Raw genomic sequence first — 22,896 nt, 5'->3', positions numbered from 1 at the left:
TGTTTCTCTGCATCCGGCTGGGTCACTGGGTTTAGGTGCATGCGCAGTATCCTCATTTGGCCCCTGGTCTCGGCGCTCCGCTGCTTTCTGCTCCAAACGACTGGTTCGGCCTGTGGACCTTCCTTGGCAGCTGTTTGGGATGGTGATGGCCGCTCTGACGGTTTGATGCCCACTAGGACCCTTGGATGTGGCTCCCAGGAGCGGTTTTCCAGAGAAGCGACTCCGTCAGCCAGGTCGCTAACCTGGGTTTGTTTTTCCGCTGTTAGCTTAGTTGATGGGGTCCCAGCGTGACCGCAGCTTCTGCAGACCGCTGCCGCCATTTCTTCCGTCTTTTCGGTGAGAGTTTCTCCTCCGGGGGGCTGATTTTAAAGCCATTGTCTGTTTGGATTCCGGTACCGCGCCTGAAAACACCGTCTGTTTGGCTTGAAGAGGAGGCTAATGCGGCTAGCAAGCATCGGCTAACTCGGCTAAATGTGCAGCTGAATGATCAGCAATCCGGATTTTACCCGCTGACAAAATCCTGTAATATTATCTGAAAAGTAGTTCCGAAAGATTTAAACCCGTTTCTGTTAGTCTTTTTGGGGTTTTGCGAAGAAAACTCCCGTTGTTTGGTTCTGAACGATGCTGTAGCTAGCTACCAACCAAGCATCGTGAAAACTACGACCCTCCCTGAAAGCAGCGCTGACTTCAGCTCACAGACTTCAGGGTTCAAACTCGTTTTTCCCCCTGCGCCTCGATGCCGATTAGGTTTTCTGAAGAGAAGCAGGCTTGGCTAACATGAACACATGATTCAAACGTCCTCCCTGAAAAGTCGGGGTGTTTTAGCATCTCCGGGGCGACAGAAGCCGCGGCCTGCGGAGGCTTTCGGGTAAAAACCTCCCTCAGGGCGGCTTCTTTCAAAGAAGCTGCGGTTTGTTTAGTCTGAGCCTGCAGCATTAGCCCCACGATGAAATGCTGGCTGTGTTTCTGCTGTTATTGATACAGCTTTGTCCCACTGGATGGAGGTTTAAGCTCTTATTTACCTGATATGTGGGTTTTATAATATGGGAATTCAGATGGCTCTTGAACGCAACAGGATGGACTGTACCATGACAGCACAGACTCATCCTGCTCTTCTGCCTTTGCAGCTCCCGTGCATCAGTGTTGTGACAGCAGCCCTGCGCTCTTCGCTTCCTGACTTCAGATGATGGATGAAGACTTTTCCAGCACCTTCCCAGCTCAGTTTTCAACTCATCTTCCACAAAAGGAGCAGCTATCAAACTTTCTGCAGAGAGGCTGAATACTTGCCCTGCTGGGGGTGTTCAGGAACCTCCCCTAGTTACTCTGAACTCTTTAGGAATAACATACGGAAGTTCTTTTTTTTTTTTTTTTTTTTTTTTTGGTCCGGTCCGGCCGGCTGTGTTAGTTTTCAAAACTGGGGCGCAACTCATGGGATGCAACCATGTCGGATCTTAGCGAGCGCAGGCCGGTGAACGCCGACTACGCCGTCTCCCTGCTGGAGCAGCTCAAGTTCTTCTATGAACAGAAGCTGCTCACCGACGTGGTGCTGCTGGTGGAGGGCTCAGAGTTCCCCTGTCACAAGATGGTCCTGGCCACGTGTAGCTCCTATTTCAGGTGAGTGTTGTCGGGCCGTTGCTGCAGTGTGGAATAACACGTGCTTCTGCGGAGGGGAGGTCAGCGGCGCTCCTCTTTTTTAACCCCCCCCCATCTGGACCTCACAGTCAGGCTTTTGAAAACACTTCCGACCGCTGTCCAACCCCACTTCCCTTTTGGCCACACACACACAGAAATTTAGAGTCTGCCCCCCTCCCCTCCACACACACACACACACACACACACACACACACACACACAGGGTTAGAGGTGTTGCGGCACATCCGCCAAACTGCCCCCCCTGCTTCTGCTTCTGTTTCATTTGCCTCCTCTCTGCGTGCATGCCTTGTTGTAGGAGGAAGTCTGGTCACTTAACTCTTGGTGTTGGTGGGGGGGGGGGGTCAGACATCCTAAAACCCAGAGAGAAAGAAATGGTATTTATCTGCAGCAAATGATTTAGAATTAACCACATGTTTCTTATTTAAGCTACAAAAGATTCATTTTCTGTTTAATGAAGTCATGAAGACAGAAAATAATGATCGTAGCCGGAGGTTGAACCATCAACCCACCTGTCTCATAACATAACAGTCTCATAACAGTCACCTACAAGACTGTATCAGAGAACTGGACCGAGTTGGACGCCATCCATAGAAAATGGTTTACTTCCTGCTTCAAGCATATGAAGTCAATTCAGTCGCCATTTTTTTCACAATACGGACGGCGCCATGTTGGAGCCAGACGATGTCAGTTAGCAGTGATTGGTCCAAGTCTGAGTAAGTCTTTCCATGAATAGGCCTTAGGCCCAGACCATGGCCCTGCCTCTACCGTGCTGTGAGTTAGTGCCATGAAGCTTCTCAGCTGTTCCAGGTTTGTGTTCAGAGTCCGTTCTCTAGATAACTGAGCAGAGGTCAGTTCAGGATACGTTCATAACCCAACGTTGAAGATGCAATCAAGTTTGGTAGAGCTCTTTCTAAATCAATGTTACAGATCAATAAGTGTTGAGCATCTTTGATGCACTGTGTGTCAGAACATGCAGAGGAAATTAAGCTAATACCCCCAGGATGTGGGAGAACTTCAACACTCGTTTGTTAAACTGTATCAGAGGGTTCTGGGCTTCCAGATGAAGTTCTGACATCACTTTGGTTTTTGGAGGAAACTCTTGATTCAGGGCCTGAAGGTCTTTTTCTCATCCAGCTGTAGATCTTCTGGAGACATAAAGACTGACATGAGAACTGATGGGAAAAAGGGGGAAATTTGACGTTTGTGCCCGTGAACCAGGACGCTAAACGGCGCTCACCTGTCCCGTCTGTCCCACAGAGCCATGTTCATGAGTGGACTGAGCGAGAGCAAGCAGACGCATGTGAGCCTGAGGAACGTGGACCCGGCCACGCTGCAGATCATCATCACCTACGCCTACACGGGGAATCTGGCCATCAGCGACAGCACGGTGGAGCCGCTCTACGAGACCGCCTGCTTCCTCCAGGTGAGGGGAGCGTGCCGCACAGAACCCCGCTTTGCTTCTCCGCGTCTAACGTCGACCGCTGCGTTTGTCCCACGCAGGTGGAGGATGTCTTGCTGCAGTGCAGAGACTACCTGGTGAAGAAGATCAACGCAGAGAACTGCGTCCGCATGCTGAGCATCGGCGACCTCTTTAGCTGCAGCGAGTTGAAGCAGAGCGCCAAGCGGATGGTGGAGCACAAGTTCCCGGTGGTGTACCGGCAGGAGGCCTTCCTGCAGCTCTCCCACGAGCTCCTGATCGACATCCTCAGCAGCGACAACCTCAACGTGGAGAAGGAGGAGGCGGTGCGCGAGGCGGCCATGCTGTGGTTGGAGTACAACATGGAGGCGCGCTCGCAGCACCTGTCCTCCGTGCTCAGTCAGATCCGCATCGACGCGCTGTCAGAGGTGACCCAGCGGGCCTGGTTCCAGGGTCTGCCCCCTAACGACAAGTCTGTGGTGGTGCAGGGCCTCTACAAGTCCATGCCCAAGTTCTTCAAGCCCCGCCTGGGCATGACCAAGGAGGAGATGCTCATCTTCATGGAGGCCATGTCAGAGGTGCAAGGCGACGGCTACGTCATGTCCACCTCCGTGCCGACGGCCATAGTGTGTTACAGCCCCCAAGCGGAGAAGGTGTACAAGCTCCACAACCCCCCAGGAGATCTGCAGAAGGTGGGGACCCTGGTTACCCCCGACAACGACGTGTACATCGCCGGCGGACAGATCCCCCTGAAGAACTCCATCGCCAACCACGGCAAAGGCAGCAGGTTGCAGGCCGTCTTCCGCTCCGTCGACAGCTTCTTCTGGTTCGACGCCCAGCAGAACTCCTGGGTCCCCAAGACCCCCATGCTTTGTGCCCGGATCAAGCCCTCCCTGGTGTACTGCGAGGGCTGCATCTATGCGATCGGCGGGGACAGCGTGGGGGGGGAGCTGAACAAGCGCACGGTGGAGCGCTACGACTGCGAGAAGGACGAGTGGACCATGATGAGCCCCCTGCCCTTCGCCTGGAACTGGAGCACGTCGGTGGTGGCGCACGGCTGCATCTACGTGATGACGCACGACCTGACGTACTGCTACTTCCCCCGCGCCGACACCTGGGTGGAGATGGCCATGCGCAAGACCAGCCGCTGCTTTGCCTCGGCCGCCGCCTTCGGCGACCTCATTTTCTACATCGGGGGGCTCCACGTGGTCAGCAACTCTGGCGTCCGCATGCCCACCAGCACCATCGATGGCTCCTCCGTCACCGTGGAGATCTACGACGTCAACAAGAACGAGTGGCGCGCCGCCGCCAACATCCCCGCCAAGCGCTACTCGGACCCATGCGTGCGCGCCGTGGTGCTGCTCGGCTCTCTGTGCATCTTCATGCGTGAAACCCACATGAACGAGCGCGCCAAGTACGCCATCTACCAGTACGACGTGGAGCTGGACCGCTGGTTCCTGCGGCAGCCGGTGTCTGAGCGCGTGCTGTGGGACCTGGGAAAGGACTTCCGCTGCGCCGTGGGGAAGCTCTACCCCTCCTGCCTGGAGGAGTCGCCGTGGAAACCCCCCACCTGCCTGTTTTCCCCAGACGGAGCAGATGAGTTTGAGGTGGACGGGGAGCTGGTGACCTTCCCCCACGTATAGCTGTCACCCCCCCCTCCACCTGACTGAATGAACCAGAAGTCCAATATTAAAGGGGGAGGGGCTTCCTCTCCCCACGTGGTCAATAGCTTTGTGTTTGTTTTTGGCGGGGGGGGGGGGGGCGTTGGTGAAAAAGGATGCTCCTTCCGATGTTGGAGAACGCCCCAACACCTGTACTCGGGGGTCCGATCCTCTACACAGACGTGGTGATGAAGAGCATGCCCCCCCCCCCCCTTCTTTTACTGGTAAAGAAATACTCTGCATTAGCGTGTGAGATGTTCACGCAGCTCTGAAAAACACCAACGCAAAACTCTGAGCTCGTTTGTTCATGTCTGTTCGAACGGCTTCTTCCAATAAAGGTTATTCAAAAACGGCCTTCATGACCACAAACGCTGCAGAGCTCAGCAGATCGAGCCGCTGCTCCGTCTCCAGGTTGTGTGCAGAGTACTTCTTTACGCGTCCGATCATGCGTTCCCCTCAACGACCCCCGATAGGTTGTGAGGTGGGGCGGGGGGGATTTGAACCGACGGCGGCTGCAGGTCCAGCCTCCCTCTCTGCCCCACCCTCCTCCCCGACTCCACCTCCGCAGCTCCATCTGCTCACAGGCTCATGCGTTTTTATTTGTAAGCTGCTGAAATCTAGAAATATCTATAAAAATATCTATTTTCATATGTGTAAAGACAGCTGTTCTGAGTGATGGGGGGACCAACTCGATTTTGTATTTGTTGTTTCTTTTTAAGTTTAACATCAGACTTTACTGTAGTGTGGTTGTTGGTTCCACCCCTTCGCTTTGTTTTTTGGTTTTTTTCCTGGAGTGAATATCCATAAATACTGCTGCTGACCTCCACCCTGGGGTGTTGCTATGGAAACCAGCCCAGCACTAGGACTGCTGGGGATACAAAGGTGTTTGTGTGTGTATGTGTGTGGGGGGGGGGTTTCCTCTTACCTTTAAGAATACATGAGCACGGGTGCTTCATGACGAACATTACGAGCATGTTTGGCTGCATTATTTTCCATCAGCACTGTATTTTGAATGAACATTAATTTATTAAAATACATACCAAACCTTCTGCAGATGTTTTTACTTCAATTAAAATATGTATATATGTATATTTTTTTTTACTGTGCTAGAGGACACTTGTCTGGAGAGTTTGATCAGAACCAGCATCAGAAAGATTAGTCACAATGCACACTTTTTTCACAATTTTGCAATTATTCAACAAACGATTAGATTTTGTTTTTTTCCTACAATTTTTAACTTATCTTTACAAGAACATCAGGACAATGTTGTGGGCGGCAGGTGAACAACTTACTTCCATCTTTGTGATTCCCGTAAACTTAGATTAAATCCGTACGCCGTACACTTGGACAATGTCCTGTAACCCTTGTTCTATCCTAGGCACTTTACCATTGGGAGTTGGGTCATCTAGACCCACTAGACAGTGCTCTGAACCTTTTTTCCTCAATGATTTGTGATCTTCACTGGTGTCCATGGATTACATGAAATCTTTCTTTGAAATCTTTCCTCTCATGAATCTGGCTCTGCCGTTTGTCCAAAAAAAAAAAAAACACTGAAAAAGGTGAGAAATGTTTTTTAAAAAGTGCATTTCTTTATTTATCATCCGTCATACAGCATCATACCACCAGGGCCAGAATATACGATAAAATATCACTTCATTTAAAGTATCTGTCAGGAAAATATTCGGTACATTCAGACTTTAAATACAAAATAAAAAGATTTCAGGATAAAAAAACTAAAACCTCTTTCAACACCAAAGACAACACACAACACAGAAAAAGCAGGAAGTAGTCAACAAAGAGCACTTTGCTTGGAGGGAGGAGATCCTGTGAACACCTGAAGAGTCCAGGTGGACTGGATGGTCCACCTTTAGAGTAAAACGTTCCTGAACGCATCACAGCGTCAAATTCAGACGGATCTGCTGATGGTTTTCCACGGCAGAAGAATTATCAGCTCTGAGGCAGGAGCTCCTCCCATTCCTGTTTGGGGGCGGGGCATAAGGAGGCTGGAACTTGCTCTCGGGTTCTGCTACAGCTTGGTCAGAGATCCAGTTTGAAGGTTCAAATGACTAAATGGGGACTTAAGAGGGGGGACAGCTGCTCTCATGGTTTGGTCTCAGTGGCGGGTTCAGAAACTTCTGGTCCGGTCACCAGAGCAGGATGGGCCAGTGTGGAAAACCAGGAGGACATGGCGGACTTCGCGCTGTTCAAAGCTCCGCCCACCGTATGACCTGGGAGAATGGCAGAAATAAAGATTCACACATCGTGTTTCTAATTCCTCTAAGATCTGGACGTGCGTGTGTGAGGATCGGTCTCGGGGTTCAGTGGGCGGGGTCTTACCCACTGCCTTCCCTGTCTGGACCATGCTGCGGCTGGTGGTCATCATGGCGTTCCCCAGCTTCTTCCCTCTCTCACTGTTCTGCACTGAGCTACAGGCGGGAAGAAGGGCAAATGATTAGCAAAAACCTATTTTTGTTACACCAAAACAAATTTAAATTACAGGATCAATGAAACACAGCAGCTGTTCTGCTCACACTGACCACTAGAGGGCGACAACTAGCGTGTTTTTTACTTAAGCTAGGCTTTTACAGCAAACAGGTCCTGCCCGTAACTGCTGTGTATCAGCTGCTGTACTAGAATTTCCCTCACACTAGGCGGTCAGTGAAGTGCACACCGGATGCTTACTGTGAGAGGCGGAGCTTGACGTCGGCCACGCTGTACTGACCATGGAATGGGTGACTGGAACAGAAAACACGAATCAAACTAGAAAACTAAATAACACTGATAAAAACTTAAGAAAAACTAAAAGTAAAGAAAAATCTGAAACGGGTGAATAACTTTAATAGAAAAAGATGTTCCTGCCAGGGGGCGGGGCTTGGACCTACCCAGGAGTGATGGTGGACATGGCAACGTGCTTGTTGCTGGACCAAACCCTGAAGCTGTGGGTGATCTTCCACGCTGTGATGAAAGGAGCTCCAAAATCGGCCAGCAGCCTCTCGTTGTCTGGTGGGGGGAAGGAGAACCGGATCAACCCCCCCCCCCTGCTGACTTTGCTGCATCGACCCCCTCCCAATAGAAGGACATTAAAAGAGGGCGAAAGACGGCCGCACCGCCGCACTCTTACCTGGCTGCAGCGTGGACGACAGTAAGGAGTGCAGGTACAGGGTGAACTGCGCCCTGATCCACTCGTCCCCCCCCTCCCAGCCCGTCCCGTCCAGGAACACGTCGTCTCTGTTGTCCGTCACGTGTTTGACCAGGTAATCGGCAAAGCGCAGGTCCGCCGTGGTCAGGCTCAGGGTCTTCCTGAGCTCTGGATCCTGGATCTGGATCTGAGCGTCCTCCACCTGCCGCGGCGGCAGCAGAACGTTCAGAGTGCGTCATCTGTCTGACTGGCGGTGGAGGGGGGGCGGGACTTACTTCGATGACGGCATCACTGAGGTGCCTTTGCTGACGAAACAGGATGTTGGTTGCCCCGGCGACGAAGCCTCGCACAGCCACGTCTGACAGGAGGTGATGCTGCTGCAGCGCCATGTAGGGCAGGCACAGGTAACCCTGGCAACGAGACGGCAGAGGTTGCTGCTCTGCTGGAAAGCCACACCCACCTGAGGGCCACAGAAGAGATGAGGGGGTGGGGAAGCTCACCTTTGTGAAAATGGCGAGCGGGAGACCATACTGATCCTCCTCCAGTCCTGACACCAGGCCCTGGGTGACCCCGCCCTGACCGCTGACCGCATGCGGCTGCACAGTGATGGGAACACCTGGCTGGGAGTCAAAGGCATCCAGAAGCTCCTCCTCTTTCTCAGGTGACTCTCGGGGACCGCCTTCGTCCAAGACGCCTGGGTCCAGAGTCTCCCAGTCACTTTCCGAGGACACCGGAGAGGCGGACACCGGAAGCTTGAGGAGGTGGTTCCCCCCCTCCGTGCTGTTACCAGAGGACACAGAGTCTCCTGCAGGGGGCGCCGCTCCCTCCAGGCCCTGCTTTGGGTCTGTAACATCAGAGACGGACACGGACACGAACTCCTCTGCTCCGGAGACGGTCTCCTTCAGAGGCAGCTGCTCCGACACGCTGCTCCTGGGCTTGTAGTGGGAGGAGTCCACCAGGCCGTGCTCCATCATTCCTGCACGGAAACGCCGTGATCAGGTCTGACCTTCTGCAAGCTGCTGTGCTCCTCCTGCAGCACTCACCGGGAAACAGCGACAGAACCGTCATGAGGGCTCCCACCAGTCTGCTGACGGGAGAAATGTAGAACAGGACCTGCAGGCAAACATCCAGATGTCACACCCACAACTTCAGCAGCAGGAAACTGGAAAAGGCTCCTCAGCTCTCACCTTCTTCTCCAGCAGGATGAGCTTGAAGAGGATGAGAACCTGCACAGATCAGAGCAGAGTCACAAAGAGAGAAGAAGAAGACGCAGATCTTCTGCACCCGATGTCAGACGTGTCTTCTTTCTGACCTTGTGTCGGAAGTGCAGAATCAGGTCTCTGGCTGATAATCCTGAAAAGAATCACAAGCTGTTCCTCAGAGGAGCTTCTTCATGCAGCAGCAGATAAAACAAGAACAACGCGTTCTAACAGCGGGAAAGAAGAAGTCGTACCGAGGTAAACCTGGGACCCGTCCAGGGCTGATCCTCCCAGAGAGCCGTTCATGTGATCGTACAGCTCCTGCAGAGGAGAAAGGAGGTGAGACAAGTAGAGCACGCCCACCGACGGCCCCAGGCCCGGTTTTCACCCACCTTCAGGATGGAGATCTGGGAGAAGTCTTTCTCCTCGAAGTAGGCGTGTGTGATCAGCTGCAGCTTTGCTTGAAGGAGACCATAAAGAGGCTGCAGACAGAAGAAGCCCGTCACCCACAGACCAGAACCCACGTGCCTGAAGGACGCACATCGCCGCTCGCCATGATGACGCTTCTATTCTAAGTTCAAACTATTCTTGCTTCAGATTTAAGACAGACTTTACGAAGGAGGTCCGTCTTACATGCAGCAGGGCGGTTTTAAAAGTCCAGGGTTCTGACCTGCTAGCCCGGTCGCTTAGAGCTCAACTCTGATCAGACGTAGATGCAGATGATAGATCTGCCCCCCCCACTGCTCCAGTTATCATGACATCTCACAGATTTTCCCAAACCAACAGGGCCACATCGGGGGGGGCACTCACCACTCTACTGAGAACGCAAACACTCTTCTGAACCGTCTCCCTGGTGACGTCGGCCTGTCGGACCTTCAGGGCCTGCAAAGAAAAGACCCTCCTTGAGTTTTTACTTTAAGCATTTCATTGTTTTTTTTGCACATGAAAGAAGACTTAAAACAAAAGTCTTTGTCCTAAAGCTAAACAACCAGATTTAATGTTATTCTGGAAACTATTTTACTTTATTTGATTAATCTAATCTTCATTTGAAAATATTATCAATCCAAAAAATGACCTTAGCTTCTATCTGGCGATAACAGGAAACTCCATAGACGCACTTCCCGTCTCCAGAGAGGGGGGGCAGATGAAAATACACCGTGTCTGCAGATCAGAGAGAACCAACAGTGTTAATGTTTAGCGAACATCTCCTACAGAATGGGACCGGTACTACAGAGTTCTCCAGGTTCTGCTGCTGAGCTTCAACTTTCACAGAAACATTTAGGTCCACCAGACCTGCAGACGCATGAATGTGCAGCAGCTCTGAGCACTCACTGCTTCAGGGGAAGGCTGCAGAAACAGCAGGTGAGGGCTGCAGAAACAGCAGGTGAAGGCTGCAGAAACAGCAGGTGAGGGCTGCAGAAACAGCAGGTGAGGGCTGCAAAAACAGCAGGTGAAGGCTGCAGAAACAGCAGGTGAAAGCTGCAGAAACAGCAGGTGAGGGCTGCAGAAACAGCAGGTGAAGGCTGCAGAAACAGCAGGTGAAAGCTGCAGAAACAGCAGGTGAAGGCTGCAGAAACAGCAGGTGAAAGCTGCAGAAACAGCAGGTGAAGGCTGCAGAAACAGCAGGTGAAGGCTGCAGAAACAGCAGGTGAAAGCTGCAGAAACAGCAGGTGAAAGCTGCAGAAACAGCAGGTGAAGGCTGCAGAAACAGCAGGTGAAGGCTGCAGAAACAGCAGGTGAAGGCTGCAGAAACAGCAGGTGAAGGCTGCAGAAACAGCAGGTGAAGGCTGCAGAAACAGCAGGTGAAGGCTGCAGAAACAGCAGGTGAAGGCTGCAGAAACAGCAGGTGAAGGCTGCAGAAACAGCAGGTGAAGGCTGCAGAAACAGCAGGTGAAGGCTGCAGAAACAGCAGGTGAGGGCTGCAGAAACAGCAGGTGAGGGCTGCAAAAACAGCAGGTGAAGGCTGCAGAAACAGCAGGTGAAAGCTGCAGAAACAGCAGGTGAAGGCTGCAGAAACAGCAGGTGAAAGCTGCAGAAACAGCAGGTGAAGGCTGCAGAAACAGCAGGTGAAAGCTGCAGAAACAGCAGGTGAGGGCTGCAGAAACAGCAGGTGAAGGCTGCAGAAACAGCAGGTGAAAGCTGCAAAACAGCAGGTGAAGGCTGCAGAAACAGCAGGTGAAAGCTGCAGAAACAGCAGGTGAAGGCTGCAGAAACAGCAGGTGAAGGCTGCAGAAACAGCAGGTGAAAGCTGCAGAAACAGCAGGTGAAGGCTGCAGAAACAGCAGGTGAAGGCTGCAGAAACAGCAGGTGAAGGCTGCAGAAACAGCAGGTGAAGGCTGCAGAAACAGCAGGTGAAGGCTGCAGAAACAGCAGGTGAAGGCTGCAGAAACAGCAGGTGAAGGCTGCAGAAACAGCAGGTGAAAGCTGCAGAAACAGCAGGTGAAAGCTGCAGAAACAGCAGGTGAAAGCTGCAGAAACAGCAGGTGAAAGCTGCAGAAACAGCAGGTGAAGGCTGCAGAAACAGCAGGTGAAGGCTGCAGAAACAGCAGGTGAAGGCTGCAGAAACAGCAGGTGAAGGCTGCAGAAACAGCAGGTGAAGGCTGCAGAAACAGCAGGTGAAGGCTGCAGAAACAGCAGGTGAAGGCTGCAAAACAGCAGGTGAAGGCTGCAGAAACAGCAGGTGAAGGCTGCAGAAACAGCAGGTGAAGGCTGCAGAAACAGCAGGTGAAAGCTGCAGAAACAGCAGGTGAAGGCTGCAGAAACAGCAGGTGAAGGCTGCAGAAACAGCAGGTGAAGGCTGCAGAAACAGCAGGTGAAGGCTGCAGAAACAGCAGGTGAAGGCTGCAGAAACAGCAGGTGAAAGCTGCAGAAACAGCAGGTGAAAGCTGCAGAAACAGCAGGTGAAGGCTGCAGAAACAGCAGGTGAAGGCTGCAGAAACAGCAGGTGAAGGCTGCAGAAACAGCAGGTGAAGGCTGCAGAAACAGCAGGTGAAGGCTGCAGAAACAGCAGGTGAAGGCTGCAGAAACAGCAGGTGAAGGCTGCAAAACAGCAGGTGAAGGCTGCAGAAACAGCAGGTGAAGGCTGCAGAAACAGCAGGTGAAGGCTGCAGAAACAGCAGGTGAAAGCTGCAGAAACAGCAGGTGAAGGCTGCAGAAACAGCAGGTGAAGGCTGCAGAAACAGCAGGTGAAGGCTGCAGAAACAGCAGGTGAAGGCTGCAGAAACAGCAGGTGAAGGCTGCAGAAACAGCAGGTGAAGGCTGCAGAAACAGCAGGTGAAGGCTGCAGAAACAGCAGGTGAAGGCTGCAGAAACAGCAGGTGAAGGCTGCAGAAACAGCAGGTGAAGGCTGCAGAAACAGCAGGTGAGGGCTGCAGAAACAGCAGGTGAGGGCTGCAAAAACAGCAGGTGAAGGCTGCAGAAACAGCAGGTGAAAGCTGCAGAAACAGCAGGTGAAGGCTGCAGAAACAGCAGGTGAAAGCTGCAGAAACAGCAGGTGAAGGCTGCAGAAACAGCAGGTGAAAGCTGCAGAAACAGCAGGTGAGGGCTGCAGAAACAGCAGGTGAAGGCTGCAGAAACAGCAGGTGAAAGCTGCAAAACAGCAGGTGAAGGCTGCAGAAACAGCAGGTGAAAGCTGCAGAAACAGCAGGTGAAGGCTGCAGAAACAGCAGGTGAAGGCTGCAGAAACAGCAGGTGAAAGCTGCAGAAACAGCAGGTGAAAGCTGCAGAAACAGCAGGTGAAGGCTGCAGAAACAGCAGGTGAAGGCTGCAGAAACAGCAGGTGAAGGCTGCAGAAACAGCAGGTGAAGGCTGCAGAAACAGCAGGTGAAGGCTGCAGAAACAGCAGGTGAAGGCTGCAGAAACAGCAGGTGAAGGCTGCAGAAACAGCAGGTGAAGGCTGCAGAAACAGCAGGTGAAGGCTGCAGAAACAGCAGGTGAAGGCTGCAGAAACAGCAGGTGAAGGCTGCAGAAACAGCAGGTGAAAGCTGCAGAAACAGCAGGTGAAGGCTGCAGAAACAGCAGGTGAAAGCTGCAGAAACAGCAGGTGAAGGCTGCAGAAACACCAGGTGAAGGCTGCAGAAACAGCAGGTGAAAGCTGCAGAAACAGCAGGTGAAGGCTGCAGAAACACCAGGTGAAGGCTGCAGAAACAGCAGGTGAAGGCTGCCCCCTCCCTCTACAGTGGCATAGAGCTGTTCACTAAAACTGCGCTGAATGAGGCCTTCTCCACATGCTGGCAGAGCAGCAGCAGAACATCTCATCCACTGCTCCGACATCAGCTGACAGATTCTGGCCAGCCTGCTGCACTTTGGCTCTGTTGTCAGGACAGTCCGGGGTGGGACCCTCCAGAGTCACGTGACCACAGGAGAAGGTCAGCTGACTGGCACTTGGAAGAAACTCATTCCAGCCCAAAATGGAACAGCATTCTGATCCTGAACATAATCTACGTCATTTTCATTTATTTGATGGCAGTCAAATGTGAAAACAGCAGACTGGTGCAGACTCAGATGTTTCACTACCAATGAGGGCTTCAAAAACCGACAGTGAAGATGTTCAGGGAACATCAGATGAACTTCTGTTCCTCCAGGAGAAGCCGATCAGCTGACCTCAGAGAATAAGGGAGAGAAGCTTAGAGATGTACGGAGCAAACTGCAGCCTCCCGGCCCGTAGGTGTGACATACCCTCCTGGTAGTTGTGCGCCCCGTCAGGGAGAGCTAGAAACGGGAGGTACCTCCACTCCTCCGGAACCAGGCTGCTGTCGTGGCCTTCATCCGGCATCAGAGGTGGGTACGAAAACTCCACCTGAAGGCAAAACAGAGAAAGGTGCTTTGGGTCCCACAAATACTCACAGAGAACAGGTATGAGGGTGGGAGTGTGGTGATATGGGCCTGTACTGAGCATGGAGGACTTTATGCTGACAGAAGCGGACTTCCTGAGCCTGGAGGAACAGTTCGTTCCCAGAGACCATCCCCACAAATTCCATCTAAGAGAATTTTCTGAAGAAGGATTTAAGGAAAATGAGCTGATCAGGAATGTGGAAGAACCTGAAAGCAGCACAGCTTCAGGGGAATCCTTCAGATCCATCAGCCGATTCTTCAATAAGATGTCGGTTTTTTTGTTCCTTCTTCTAATCCAAACTCTGGATTAATGACATCTGCTGCTTCTTCTTCTGGTTCTTGAGGGGGCTGTCTGTATCAGGAAGGGGCGGAGCAGGGAGCTTGTGGCCCCGCCGAGTGTATTTTCTGTGTCACAAATACTTGGATATTTTCTTTTCCTTTTTAAAGGATGCAGAAGTGATTCAAACTGCTGTTAACGAGTGAACTACGGTCGATTAGAGCGTCCTACAAACCGACAGGACGGTGCACCTGCCCCCGAGCAGCTTCTGCTCCAGGAAAGCCTGCTGAGAGTAACCTGCTGGTCCTGAACGCCACACACCCAACAAGCGTGTCTCACTCCTCTTCAGGGCGAGCCGCCGCTTCACCGGCAACTTCTTGGTTTTGCAGATAAAGTTTGGACTATTCTTTGACATTTTTAGAAGACTGCTGTCATTTAATATTCGAAAAGAAACCTCCCTTTTTTGTGTAAAAACAGAGGAAACTCAAACCTCCCACGATAACTATGAAGCATGGCAGTGGAGGTGTAATGATGTGGTCCAGAACACAATGCTTTCCCTCATATTCCTGTGTGACACCATCCGAGAAGACAAAGCCGTTTTCAAGCTGCCGTGTGTTGGGACGGGCGGAAAGGAGAGCCATGAACCGCCACCTGCCAGACTCAGAGGAGGAGATCGCTAACCGCTATCAAATAACCGCCACCAAGACGGAGCGCAGTACTCTTTGTGAGGCTGCAGGCAGACAGACGTGAAAAGCTGCTTTTTTTTAGGGTTCGGTTCGAACAGCAGCTGCTTCAGGGATGCAAATACTGTCAAGGATTTCCAGGAAAATGAAATGAAACGTGAGCTGCATAAATAAATATTTCCTGAAGCAGAAACTGTCATGTTTTTACATTCCAGCAGCTTCAGATTTGTATGTTTAGAAACACAGTGAAGACATGAGGAGTGAACTTCACCCTCAAACCTGCAGTTAAATGTCTGTAGAGGCTGTTTATTGTTGTGTTTACACTCAACCCCATACATGTCCTGCAAAACTCAGAATAATCGACAGGAATGACTATAAATATAGAAAAAGACCACAAATGTATCACTGTATGGGTTCTCCTTAGAAGTGTGGGTTCAGAAGAGGAACCTCAGCATCAGCCGGTTCTGGTACCAGCAGACGAAACCTACAACGCAGCAAAGCCTTTTTCTTTTATTCTTATTATCTGGCTCTTTAATCCATCAGATTGGACACTTTTGACTGATTTTATCTCAGAAAACGACAAAAACAAATGTGATTATTAGGTATCGATCCCCGCAGCAGGTCCAGAACCAGGACTTTCACAGATATTAAGACCCAGATGTGACCAGGAACATCCAATAATGTCCATCTATCCTAAACACTAACTAATCAATAACCGTGACCCCCCCAGAATGACGCGGGAATCGTCTTTCTGACAGTTAGCCGCTAGCTTGGTTAGCATACTTCCTCCCTTACCTGGCAGCCCTTTTTGTGGTGAAATCCGACCACGACGATGTGCAGAACCGGACCTTTCTCGTCGTCTCTGCCGTGACTTTCCATCCGCCTGCTGCCCCCGGGGCTCGGACGAACACCGCCACCACGAGAGCCGAGTTCCAGGACTGACGCCGGGTCCAACATCGGCAGCGGGGCCCGATAGAACTACCGCACTGACCAGGAGGTTCGGGGGCGGGGCTAAAGCTTCCCCGCAGCGCACTTCCGTGTTTGTTTCGAAGGGAGATTTGTGACTCTTTTTTTTTTTTATTATAAAATATGTAGTTTCATTCTATTTACAGGCTCTTCCACATACTGCTAATCAATACTCTAACATTAAATAGAGATTTAAACAATAATGCAGAGACACGTCCGTAGTCATTACGTCATTATTGCAGCAGTTGCTGACTTGTTCATTGAATTAAGACACTAATGTAGCCTATGATATTTCCGTAATAAGCTATGAGCGGATAATATTACATAATGTAAGGCAATACTTTACCTTACACTGATGTACACTTTCTAACAATAAAAAATACCTGGAGCTGTACAAAGAATGACGTCACATACAGGAAGGACTGATGTAAAAACATCAGAATTCCACATTGTATAATCTTCCAATTCAAACTGAAGTGAAATATATAGGTGCTTTAACAACAAAAGACCAACATGCAAGAAGCTCTCTTAACCTTAACCCAATAATAGAAAAAAAACACACACAAAGGAAAGTGAATCAGTGGCTCTCCAAAGATTGATCTTTAAGAGGAAGGATTTTGAGATAAGATAAGATAAGATAAAGCTTTATTGTCATTGTACAATCACACTTGGTACAACAGTACAACGAAATTGCAAACTGTCCCACATTGGTGCAAAGAGAAAGAAGAAAACAACAATTATCTTTTACACACAAAAAAGTATAAAAAATAAATAGATACATATATAAATATATACTGCAACTTCCAGCTTTTTCTGCCACAATTGACACAAAAATGGATGTGAGATTGTGGAAGGCTGGGCATGCTTTTACATTTCAACATGTTGACGAGCCTTTTCTGCTCTCTCCCATAAATACTCCTGTGGAGAAAATATGTCTGTCCGTTATCCCAGAAGAAACATTATTTCAAATTAACATTGCATCTCTACCTCAGAGCATGTCTTATTGGAATATGTTTGCTGATGATATTGCATGGAAGGAGGTTTGGCAAACCCCTAATAAACGCTTGATCACCAATTAAGTAAAATAAGCTACTTTTAGGATTATCCACAGAATTTACCCAGATACAATTTTCATTCAAAAAAGATTAGATGAAACATTGATACATCTGTAGTTTTTGCTGCAATTCCCCTGAAACAGACATCCATCTTTTCTGGAATTGTCCTCAAGTTAAAGTGCTTTGGTAGAAGATTTGTGATTTCATACATGACAAAATTGATTCTTGTTTTGTTTTATTCTGGAAACATGTTTTGTTGGATCTTATATCAAAGGATACACAAAAGGACTCTGGTTGGCTTTTAAATCTCTTGCTCATGTTGGCCAAACAAAAAAAAAACAGTTACAACTTTTTTTAAATTGGTGGGTTTTTATATTATGTTCAGACCCCATTTTCTTTGTCTTTCACTTTTTTTTTAACTTTATTGACAATTGAGGTATCATACATTAAATAACGAACAATAACCATGTAATCAACATTACCTTGAAGATCAATCACCATTGCCAAACATAACATATTAACAAAAAAATAAAGAATAGAGAAAAACAAAAAAACAATGAACATAACACACAAATAAATAAAAACGAATAAGTAAAATAAAAATAAAATAAAAGAACATAGATCCAATCTAAATAGTCTAATACTAGTTAGGGGTACTCGTGAAGTTTGTATTTCTGAACAAAACAAAGCAATTTCAAGTCATTCTTCTTTTTCATATAATGAAGTGATTTGAAGTAAAAAACAGAGCTCTTTATGAAATGTTATAAAAAGTGTTTTGGTCTTCAAATATTTATTTTTGTGTATATAAAACTTTCCTTGCAACATCTGGATATTAAGAACACCAAATAGAAATTTTTCTGCGTGTAAATGAACTGGCATTGCAATTTTGGAAGAATACCAAAAGCAGAATTCCTCCCAGAATGTTTTTATAACTCCTTTGTCTTACACCTAAACAAACGTTGCTGTTCAAATAAATACTCCACGTTCGATTGCTTTTGCCTGCTGGACTGCGCTCATTTGTCGATTGGTCGGGCCTGTGCGGAAGCGTGTTCGTCAGTAAACATGGCAGCCACCCAGGGCACGAACCCGTCCCAGCTGCTCCCACTCGGTCCGTAAGCTTTAAATTAAGCCCGTTTTCTATCCGGGGTCTGACGGGGATTCACGCAAAACTCCGGGAAGTGTTCATGCGGGGGTCAGAGCCGGGGCCGCTGCGTGGTTTGAACGGTCTGACAATGGCGGGCAGGAGTTAGCAGCTAATTGTTCGTTAGCATCGAAACGCTCATGCTGTTAAAACTACGTTAAAGAATGACACTTTTTAAGTCTTTGGGTGTTTGTCTGATTGTAATATATTTAATTCATCGATTAATATGGTCCTGCCGTAAAGGGTTCGTAGTTGACGCGCTTTTTGAATTGCATAGCAATGCTGCAGCTAGCCGCTCCTTGCGACCGTGTTGCTAATTAGCCCAAAAGGAAACGTTTTCACCTCGTCATTCATTATCATTAATATTATTAGGATGTACTACTCTTAAGAGATGGTTTTCCTTATGTTGGATGCCTTGCGTAAACTTTATTTTAAACAAAAAGTTAAGTTACAGACACCTGTTAAAATATAAAATCAGTGTGGTTTGTAGACTGCATGCATGAAACTGAAATAACTGTTCTTCTTTCTTCAGAGCTTGTGGACAAATGCATCGGCTCTCGAATTCACATCGTCATGAAAACAGACAAAGAAATCGTCGGAACCTTGTTAGGTTTTGATGATTTTGTCAGTATCCTTCATCGATATTTTGGTATCAGTGTTGTGCTGTTTCCCTGTTTGGCCCACAGCCGCTCCTTAACTCTGTGTCAGACATGGTGCTGGAGGATGTGACAGAATTGTAAGTATCTTGTTTTCTTTTTTTTTGTGTACTTGGGGCTTGCTGTTGATGTGTTTTTGTTTTTCCAGTGAAATCACACCGGAAGGCAGGAGGATAACAAAGCTGGATCAGATCCTCCTGAATGGAAACAACATCACCATGGTGAGAAAGCAGTCGGTGGGAAGGATGGGGGGGGTGTCGCTGACCGGATCTCTCATCAGAATGGTTCTCTTTGCAGCTCATCCCAGGTGGAGAAGGCCCAGACGTGTAGATGTCAAGTTTTCTAAATGTACATACATCTTTGGTTGTTCTGGATTGATGTTAGTTTGCGGATTTCTCTTACTGGACATTTTGTTTTTAATATTTTTTAGTTTTGATTCTTTAAGGTTTGAATGAATCACGTCAAGGACAGAAAAGCTCTTTTTGTTATAAATAAACCAGATGATTAAACACAGTTTGATTTACAAGTTTATTATTCATAGGTTCACTTTAGTGCAATTTTCTTTCCTGTTTTTAAAAAGTGTTGGCATCCAACAGCAGTAATAACAGCTCACGGTTCATGAAGTCTAAATCTAAAGTTGCGCTCCTCCAAAACGGCGTACCGCTGCCGCCTCAGTACATGGAGGATTTCTCCTCTCCTTTTGGGTTGGTCACCTTTTCCAGGTTTTTGTTGATGATGTCGTACAGCTCGGCCTGAGGAAGTGAGAAGCTTGTTTGAATGAAAAGGTAATACACTTTAGCTATAAAACACCCCTAAAAACACATTTTCTTATATAAAACTAGGAATTTAACCTTTTTTTTGGTTAAAACCTTAAATACTTTCATTAAAATCCTACATCTGAGTGGAGGAAGATTTAAAAAGAACTTGTTTTAATCCAAGTAACTTCTTTTTTTTGTAAACCAAACAATTTATGCTACAAGAATCTCCAACTAAAAGTGAGCAAAAGTGTCTGGAATCCAAAGCATTTAGCGGCTGGAGCTTTGTCGTCTTACGTAGAAGCCGCGGATGTCGAGGAGGATCACCCTGAGGTCAGAGAAGAGCGCTCTGTCCTTCTCATGAACCAGTGAGCGGTAGTCCATCTGAGGGCAACACAACGACAGTTAAAGGTGTTTCAGGACGTCCGAGCCCATTGGCTACTGGGACATGATTGACAGAAGTCAAAGTGACGCCATGTAGGTGGAAGGTGGAGCAGTGTTTGTGAGACCGCCGTCAGAGTCGGAGCTGTGCTGACCAACGCATCATCTCAGATGCTCTACAAGCTTTCAGTTGTGCTAACTGAGTATTTTAGGTTCATTTGTCTGCTGCTATGTGTTTTCATGTATGTTTACTTTGTATTTATGTGATTGTGCTGCTACTAGAACTTCCTTTCCCTGCAGGGACTGATAGAGTTGATCTTAATCTATGTCCGCTGCAGAGCAGCGTCTGTTGTCGTGTCGTCCCTCCTGTGATGTACCAAATTCTGGGAGAGCTTCACGCCACATCAGAGAAGGTGGCGCCAACAACAGACGCTGTTGTGGAACGGAAATGACATCACCGTGACGCCTATCACCTGATGTCAATCATGTCCTGATAGCCAGAAACAAAGGCAAAAAGTCCAAAACTGAAGATTGAAAGCAGAGGGAAAAGGAAACTACAAACAGCATCTGATGCTAATTCAAATTATCCGTTTGGTCTCAGTTTGAGGTTTATGGTTATTAAAATGAGACATTTTTAATGTTCAAGTTTTCAATAAATACTTTAAAGTTTTCCTTCACATTAAGCTGATCCTGATTTGATATTTCTAACGTTTATAACGATGAATTGGTGAAGTGAACACGTGGACACTTTTTTTTTTTAAAACTTTGCTTCAGAGTAAATAAAGGAATTCCTCTGTATCCGTATTTAGTGTGATGTGCTGATGCCAGTGAACCAATGCCTGCTCAGTGGCCTTGTGGTAGAGTGTCCACCCTGTGAGTGGTTGTGAGTACAAATCCAGGGCGAGATCATACCCAATGCCTCCCTGCTTGACACTCAGCATTAAGGGGTTGGATTGGGGGGTCAAACCACCAAATGGCTGTGTCTGCAGCTCACCGCTCCCCCAGGGGACGGGTCACATGCAGAGAACAAATGTAACACACCTAGGTGTTTGACAGATAGTGGGACTTTCTTATGGCGTTCCTGCATAATCACGATCAACCAGGAGACGGCGTCCACTCACCACATGCGTCTCTTTGGAGGCTTTGGCGACAGCATCTCCCCTCTCTGAGAAGTACCTGCACAGATGGTCACACAAAACCTCAGCAGGGTAACTTTCTCCACGAGGAAAGAGCGACACACAAACGTCCACTTTACTTGTTGATGTTGGTCTGGAAACCATCAACTTTGGTCTTCACGGCGGCGATCCGCTCCAAGATCTTCTCCTGCGGTTTGAGAATCAAGAGTTCAGCTCATTCGATAATGTCCGTGTGCAGGGAGCGCCGATTCGTCCAGCGGGAGGAGAAACTCGCCTGTATGGCGACTCCAAAGTCATTCCCGTCTTCTATCTTTGGAATGAGGTGCTGGATCCAGCAGGACACCTGCAGGAGTTCAAACCCACGGCTTCAGATTGACGGACGGCTGCAGCGGCCGTGACCGTTGGAGTTCACTTACGGTGATGATGGTCTCTCTGAGGGCTACAATCTCCGGCTTCACGCGCTCCAGGAGAGTCATGATCTTCTCGTTACCTTTGATGAAACCACATTTTGGAGCTGGGGGAGCAAAGAGAACAGCTGAAGAGTGGCCCACTCCCACCACACATCAACAGTTCACCCACAAACCCCGCCCACCCTTCTTCTTCTTGCCGTCTTCGTCCTTGTCGGTCTCCATGTCCTGAAAAAGGACATGTTAGAGCTGAGTCATGTCTGAGCCATAAAGAAGGAAGGGAAAGCGGGTCACCTCCTCTTCTGGAGAAGGAGGCTCCGGTATGGGGATGTCCAGAGGAGCCTGGAGGGAGTCTGTGAGGATGAAGGCGTCATCCTGGAAGACAAAGATCAGCATGAGAGGAGGTCGGGCCGGGGGGGTCCGGACCTTCCAGAGGAGTCAGTACTGAACCCTGAGCAGCGCGTCCAGCTGGATGATCTTCTGCGGGATCAGGTTGGAAAACAGGTTCCCTGCCTGCAAACACAACGACAGTCAGTCACGTCATCTGCGTCTGCGGGTCATTCCGGGTCAAGATGTTCAGAGTCACAAACCTCGTGATACAGACTTTGGCGGAAGTTTTCCACCTGCAAAAGCAAAGAATCAAATCTTTTGGTTTCTATTCTGCGGGGGATTTCCGCGGCTCCTTTCATCACGTCAACAGTAAAGAAAAGAGAAGATTCGAATTCTCACCTTGACTGCGCTCGCGCTTTTAATCTTCAGGGTTGCCGCCTTTGACATGACGCAGCAAATTTCCAGTTCAATCTTAAATAAACTAAATTAAACTTAAATTATAAGGACTTCAGATTTGGGACGCGGATCCACAGCTTCCAGCCGTTGTCTATATTTCCTTATTCGTTTTACTTTCGATTAAACGCCGCACCTCCTGATGTATTCATCCACCGCGTTAACTAGTCCGCCTTCTACGCTTTATGATGCTGCGCACGCGCAGAATCCGATGTAGTCCGTTTATTTTTCAAAACTTTTACGCAGATTATATTCATGTTGAGTATTTAGTTACTTTAATGAAGTATTTAGAGTGCGTGATGCCAAATAAGTACCTGAAATACTTTCGTTAAAACACGTCTATAGAAGTTTATTTTGATTTTGTTTACCCATAATTCAAAGTCATTTTCAATACTCTATTAATTCAATAATCTTTTTTATTAATATCTGGGACATTTTTCATTCACAAGAGCAGATTTTCAAAAAACAAACCAAACCATTTTCAATTTATAAAGAAATCATTTTATATTTCAAATCTCTGAAATTATTAAAAAACAAAAATGCAATAAAATTATCTAGTTGTCTAATTTGTCACATGTCGAATGGCAACAATTTTAATGTTATATTTGTATTTTATTATTATTTTATTTGTGATTTATTCTTTTTTATTTATTTCTGTTGTAGCTATGTGTATATGTTTGTTTGAAGTTCAATTAAAAATGTTTTCAATAATCTTGCTATTTGAAAACGCGGATTGTTATTTATAATTTATTAT

General features: G+C 48.2%; 4 protein-coding genes across 7 annotated transcripts; 2 read left to right on the top strand and 2 right to left on the bottom strand.

The window, feature by feature from the left end:
• Positions 1-21: 21 nt before the first annotated feature.
• kbtbd2 (kelch repeat and BTB (POZ) domain containing 2) lies at positions 22-5,780 on the top strand. Of its 2 annotated transcripts, none has more exons than XM_023950206.2 (4): positions 22-233; positions 1,128-1,614; positions 2,911-3,076; positions 3,154-5,780. In XM_023950206.2, the coding sequence occupies exons 2-4, from the start codon at positions 1,442-1,444 to the stop codon at positions 4,711-4,713; spliced, it is 1,899 nt and encodes a 632-aa protein (XP_023805974.1). In that variant the 5' UTR covers positions 22-233; positions 1,128-1,441; the 3' UTR covers positions 4,714-5,780. The 2 variants fall into 2 exon arrangements, with proteins under 2 accessions (XP_023805974.1, XP_004081241.1); XM_004081193.5 differs by having other exon boundaries at positions 31-336.
• Positions 5,781-6,298: 518 nt separating this feature from the next.
• On the bottom strand, positions 6,299-17,216 carry avl9 (AVL9 homolog (S. cerevisiase)). Its single transcript, XM_023950265.2, has 16 exons — positions 15,658-17,216; positions 13,747-13,867; positions 10,145-10,230; positions 9,880-9,951; positions 9,462-9,551; positions 9,324-9,390; positions 9,183-9,223; positions 9,058-9,096; positions 8,914-8,983; positions 8,371-8,846; positions 8,146-8,280; positions 7,853-8,072; positions 7,614-7,731; positions 7,414-7,467; positions 7,069-7,157; positions 6,299-6,959 (listed from the first exon to the last, which is right to left on the bottom strand). The coding sequence occupies exons 1-16, from the start codon at positions 15,817-15,819 to the stop codon at positions 6,832-6,834; spliced, it is 1,968 nt and encodes a 655-aa protein (XP_023806033.1). The 5' UTR covers positions 15,820-17,216; the 3' UTR covers positions 6,299-6,831.
• A 617-nt stretch (positions 17,217-17,833) lies between these two features.
• On the top strand, positions 17,834-19,193 carry lsm5 (LSM5 homolog, U6 small nuclear RNA and mRNA degradation associated). 2 transcript variants are annotated; one of them, XM_004081191.4, is made up of 5 exons: positions 17,834-17,991; positions 18,557-18,652; positions 18,733-18,760; positions 18,829-18,901; positions 18,978-19,193. In XM_004081191.4, the coding sequence occupies exons 1-5, from the start codon at positions 17,946-17,948 to the stop codon at positions 19,008-19,010; spliced, it is 276 nt and encodes a 91-aa protein (XP_004081239.1). In that variant the 5' UTR covers positions 17,834-17,945; the 3' UTR covers positions 19,011-19,193. The 2 variants fall into 2 exon arrangements, with proteins under 2 accessions (XP_004081239.1, XP_020568450.1); XM_020712791.1 differs by lacking the exon at positions 17,834-17,991 and adding an exon at positions 18,053-18,107.
• A 1-nt stretch (position 19,194) lies between these two features.
• On the bottom strand, positions 19,195-22,327 carry psme2 (proteasome activator subunit 2). Of its 2 annotated transcripts, XR_013652239.1 has the most exons (12): positions 22,089-22,327; positions 21,950-21,982; positions 21,810-21,872; positions 21,654-21,734; positions 21,545-21,587; positions 21,369-21,466; positions 21,227-21,295; positions 21,072-21,139; positions 20,938-20,992; positions 20,729-20,857; positions 19,733-19,819; positions 19,379-19,432 (listed from the first exon to the last, which is right to left on the bottom strand). XR_013652239.1 is itself a non-coding variant. In XM_004081190.3 (11 exons), exons 1-11 carry the CDS (start codon positions 22,134-22,136, stop codon positions 19,352-19,354), a joined length of 726 nt encoding a protein of 241 aa, XP_004081238.1. In that variant the 5' UTR covers positions 22,137-22,327; the 3' UTR covers positions 19,195-19,351. The 2 variants fall into 2 exon arrangements, 1 of the variants encoding a protein (XP_004081238.1); XM_004081190.3 differs by lacking the exon at positions 20,729-20,857 and having other exon boundaries at positions 19,195-19,432.
• Positions 22,328-22,896: the final 569 nt, after the last annotated feature.

Source organism: Oryzias latipes, chromosome 20 (genome assembly GCF_053564925.1).
Source record: "Oryzias latipes strain Hd-rR chromosome 20, Olatipes_Hd-rR_3.1".
NCBI classification, from domain to species: domain Eukaryota; kingdom Metazoa; phylum Chordata; class Actinopteri; order Beloniformes; family Adrianichthyidae; genus Oryzias; species Oryzias latipes.
Note: the sequence above shows the minus strand (reverse complement) of the source record. Positions and strands in the feature narration are given on the sequence as shown.